The sequence below is a fragment of the Bombina bombina genome, chromosome 1 (genome assembly GCF_027579735.1).
Source record: "Bombina bombina isolate aBomBom1 chromosome 1, aBomBom1.pri, whole genome shotgun sequence".
Taxonomy (NCBI): Eukaryota; Metazoa; Chordata; class Amphibia; order Anura; family Bombinatoridae; genus Bombina; species Bombina bombina.
Window position 1 is genome coordinate 451,941,829 of NC_069499.1, and position 4,258 is coordinate 451,946,086.

Here is a 4,258-nt window from a genome sequence, read left to right on the forward strand (position 1 = left end):
GCAATCGACCCCTATATTGATAAACTGTATGTGCTAAGTGATTACATTGGCTGTTACATTATCAAATTGTATAGACTCTAACTTATAACAAGGGTGCAAATTAAAAAAAAATGTATCAGATACGTGTAGATGTGCAGTTATGTCACCCAAAACTATTTCTGCTAAAGGAGTGTCCCTTGTAATCTGTAGCCATCTGGTCATCATGGGTTAAGAGGGCTTTAAACTAATAACAAGTGCAGGTAAAAATTGCTGATACCCTAAATATAGTCAGACCGACAGAGTTGTTCAGCGAGATCAACTGGCTCACTGTACGCCTAGGCTAAGAAAGGAGGGGTGTGGTCGTGACGTCACCCCCAGACAGTCCCAGGATAAAATATCGCTGGCGCCAGGTCGCTGGAGTGGGCGTGGCCGAGTCTGGGACTCTAAAGCTCTTTTTTTGATTGATTTATGACCGACCCCGCCCACTTCCTAAGCACAATTTATGGCTACAGAAGATCAAGGTAATAGAAAGAAATATGCAGAAATCACAGCAAGCTTTTAAGCAACAACGTTACAAATGTTTTGTATATTTGTTATCCCTTAATAAGCAAAATCAGTCAGCAATTTTGGGATTATTAAAAGGAAAAGGTTTTTAATCCCCTGGCTGCCAAAGAAGGTTAATTCTTTTGCAGGCCTCTTTGTAAATTAAGGGGGTTAATGCTTCATATTTAGGGTAAGAAAAAATAAGGATCAATAGAGTACAAACAATATTTTATTTTTAAATAGGCTTTTCATAACGAAAAAAAAAAAGACAATTGGGATATAATGTATCCAAAATAAATAATCAAAATATTCTTTGTGAAAGAAATCAGTAGCTTAAAATAAATGGGAGAAGTCTGCGAAATAAAATAAAAATTGGAATTACAAAGAAAAATAAAGGAATGTTTGACATTTTTTTTTTGTTGTTTTAACATTTTCGTTTGATTGTTTTGCAAATCGAAAGTACAAATAAACCCAATAAAACTGTACACACTGACAACGTTATTTACAACCATTTTAATGCAGAAAACTGCATATTTTTGTCATTTTATTAAAAAAGATAATTTAAACACGAGCTCCTTATATCTACATATAAAAATTATCTGTTAACATCAAAAAATGAGGTCATCCGAAAAGGCACCTAATCCTTAAAAAAAAAATCATTGGTGATTTGATGATCCATAAAAAACATAAATAATTCTGTCACCTGATTACTGTTATAAACCCTGGTGAATAAATTACATCAAAATACATTCTATTTATTAAGGTACATTACAACTTCCAGGTATGAAAAACAATTCCTATTGTGTTGGATAGAAATATTGTTCTTAGTGGTAAATTATAAATCATTTTTATGTAATTGAACTGCACCTTTATCTCTAATATTATTATTTTTTGTGTGTGAACAAAATATAAATTCATCTTTAGAAAAAAAAACGGGTTTAACTGTAACTAATTGAAATATATAGTATTACCCTGTGATTCTTCCCAAAACAGTGATCACATTTTTCATTTAAACAAGATAATAGGAATCCTAGCAAAACATATGCAAATTGGCCGCTTGCAGCCTGACCCTGCGATCAGAAAGTTTATTTCACATATGAAAAATATATATATATAGGAATGACACCCATTATTTCCATACATTAGTGAGTTCATAGTTCCTTGCTGGATTCAAATGATTTCTCAGATCACCAGTGTGACTAGGGAACCTGAGGTCTCCCACAATGTCACCTCTGATCGGTGACACAGAAACAAGACCTCTCCCAGTTATGGGTCATTTTATTTCCAGCCTGTTGCTTATCAGTTTAGTTCATCCCTTAGCTGGAAGCTGGGAGGCCTCAGAAGATAGTCCCTGCAGTGACTGCTGCATTGCTGTGATGGTGATGATGAAGGTGGTGCTGCTGCTGTTGTAATAGTGCATTAGACTGGAGGTGAGTGCCTGGGTTGGCTGTTTGATACCAGGAGTAGTTGCTCAGGAAAGTGCTGGGGCTGGATCCAGAGCTAGGAGGCTGCAATCCAGAACCGGTGCCAGATCCCTGTAGCCTCTGGTGTGATCCAAAGTCCCAAGAAACTCCAGAAGAAGGAGGTGAATTGCAGGTGGGTGACTCACTGCCCACCTGGTGCTGATCAGATGGGATCTCCCCGCTTTTCCACATCTTCTTAAACTTGGATCTGCGGTTCTGAAACCAGATTTTCACCTACGTAAAAATAATAATAATAGTAAATTCAGTTTTGCTTATTTGACATTTATACAACTCACATACATACAAAAAGAAACTTTTAGTCGTCAGAAAGTTATAGCACACTGTGTAACTGTAACAAATGACTTGTTACACTTTTAAAAGGAAAACTTTTTGCTACAACTGTTAAATACAGTTCATCCTATCGAATCCCTATTTAGAATATACCTGGTTATAAATGTTTCAAATGCAAAACAGCTCTAAAATTCTATAAAATCATAGTATAACACAGAGAGAAGTCGGTGAAGTTCAGACTTAGCCTTCACAAATCAGATGTTTATAAACATTATCAATATATGCAATCTATATGTCTGTCTATCTATCTACAGTATCTATCTATATTATCTATATATCTACAGTATCTATCTATATTATCTATATATCTACAGTATCTATCTATCCATCCATCTACAGTATCTATCTATATGATCTATATATCTACAGTATCTATCATCTATCTATCTATCTATCTATCTATCTATCTATAGTATCTATGTATCTACAGTATCTATATTATCTATATATCTATTTACAGTATCCATCATATAGCTAGCTGACTCTCTATCTATCTATCTATCTATCTATCTATCTATCTATCTATCTATCTATCAATCACATGAGCGCATTATGAGAGCAAATAATTTAATAAAAAAATGTTTTATGTGACCTGTGATATATTGGCCACAACACAGGTTTGCTAGGAGCTTTGAGTGCTTTTATTCATGTATATATATATATATAACTGCTGTGTTCTTACCTGTGTCTGGGTAAGGCCTAGGGAAGCTGCCAGCTCAGCTCTCTCGGGTAGTGCCAGGTACTGGGTTTTTTGGAAGCGCCTCTGCAGTGCTGCCAGCTGAAAACTAGAATAGATCGTCCTTGGTTTCCGAACTTTCTTTGGCTTCCCATTCACGATCCTAACTTCGGGTTCACATTCCTCTTTTTCTACAAGGAAAGAAATAAAGTTTTTGAGGTCACGATGACATTTGCGAGCCATGTAACATGAATAATGAGGCGGTAATCACACTATGCAGGCGCTCATATTAGCATAATTAGGACAAGTAGTGCACACACATTGCTGTTATCACCAGACATCTGTTTGATCTGTCAGCAAGAAGCTTTCATTAGGGCTGAATTACAACTGGTGAACATGAAAAGCAGCTCCCTTGTACTCGCTGTACCCGTGGGTTTACTAAATCAACACCTATTATGCAAGAAGCCACATAATATGGCAAACACATGAGTAAGCAGAACTCACCTGGGTCGTTGTGTGTTGGGGATGGACTTGTTCCATAGGATCCATAGGAACTGTAAGAACCATTGTACGTCAAATCATAGGATTTGGCAGAATAAGAGATCCCGTTGATGCCACTGCCATGGAACTGGTAAGATCCCAGCTGCCCATAAGGAGAGCCACAGTGCTGCTGCTGGTTGGTGTAATAGCTGCTGTCAGTGGCCGTAGACACTGGCAGTGTAGGGGACTCCTGCGACTTGTGCAGGCTGTGATAACTATTTGAGGTAATTTGGTTCGAATGCATATCTGACACCAAGCTGTCAAACACCCCAGTCATTCTGCTCAAGTTCTACAGAGTCACAACCGCCTGGTCTAAAACAATACAAATAAAAATTCAACCAAAATATAAAGAAACTCAAATTAAGAAAAACAAAAGTCAGTTATGAAATAAAAGCCGTAATGAGCGTGGATGCTGGAGGCATGATCCCCAGGGCACAGAGTATAGGGAGGAGGAGGAGCTGCTGCAACCACTCACTAGGCGATGTACGGATTGTCTGCTGCTCACAGCTTCAGCGCCAGGCATTTAACTCTTGTCACGTGAGAGCCAGCTACGTCACCTAGCAACAGCCAATCAGCGGCCACGTGCTGCCTGTATCTTGGGGGTGTGCAGCCCCAGGACAGGAGCTTCCTCCTCCTACGTGTTGCTCTGTGAGCTCCTTGATGCCTTGCGCGCTGCAGGGAGTGGGGGATGGGGCAGCTCTCATGT

The 4,258-nt window shown here is 38.4% G+C and overlaps 1 protein-coding gene across 1 annotated transcript; it reads right to left on the reverse strand.

Moving 5' to 3' along the window:
* Window positions 1-1,020: 1,020 nt before the first annotated feature.
* Window positions 1,021-4,026, reverse strand: DLX2 (distal-less homeobox 2). Its single transcript, XM_053690103.1, has 3 exons — window positions 3,517-4,026; window positions 3,019-3,203; window positions 1,021-2,219 (listed from the first exon to the last, which is right to left on the reverse strand). The coding sequence occupies exons 1-3, from the start codon at window positions 3,827-3,829 to the stop codon at window positions 1,860-1,862; spliced, it is 858 nt and encodes a 285-aa protein (XP_053546078.1). The 5' UTR covers window positions 3,830-4,026; the 3' UTR covers window positions 1,021-1,859.
* Between the last annotated feature and the right edge of the window lie 232 nt (window positions 4,027-4,258).

Coding starts and splice junctions, on each gene's coding strand:
- DLX2 (XM_053690103.1), bottom strand. CDS start 3,829: ATGACTGGGGTGTTTGACAGCTTGGTGTCAGATATGCATTCGAACCAA. Junction 3,204..3,516: donor CCCAACACACAACGACCCAG/GTGAGTTCTGCT, acceptor CTTTCCTTGTAG/AAAAAGAGGAATGTGAACCC. Junction 2,220..3,018: donor TAGGCCTTACCCAGACACAG/GTAAGAACACAG, acceptor ATTTTTACGTAG/GTGAAAATCTGGTTTCAGAA.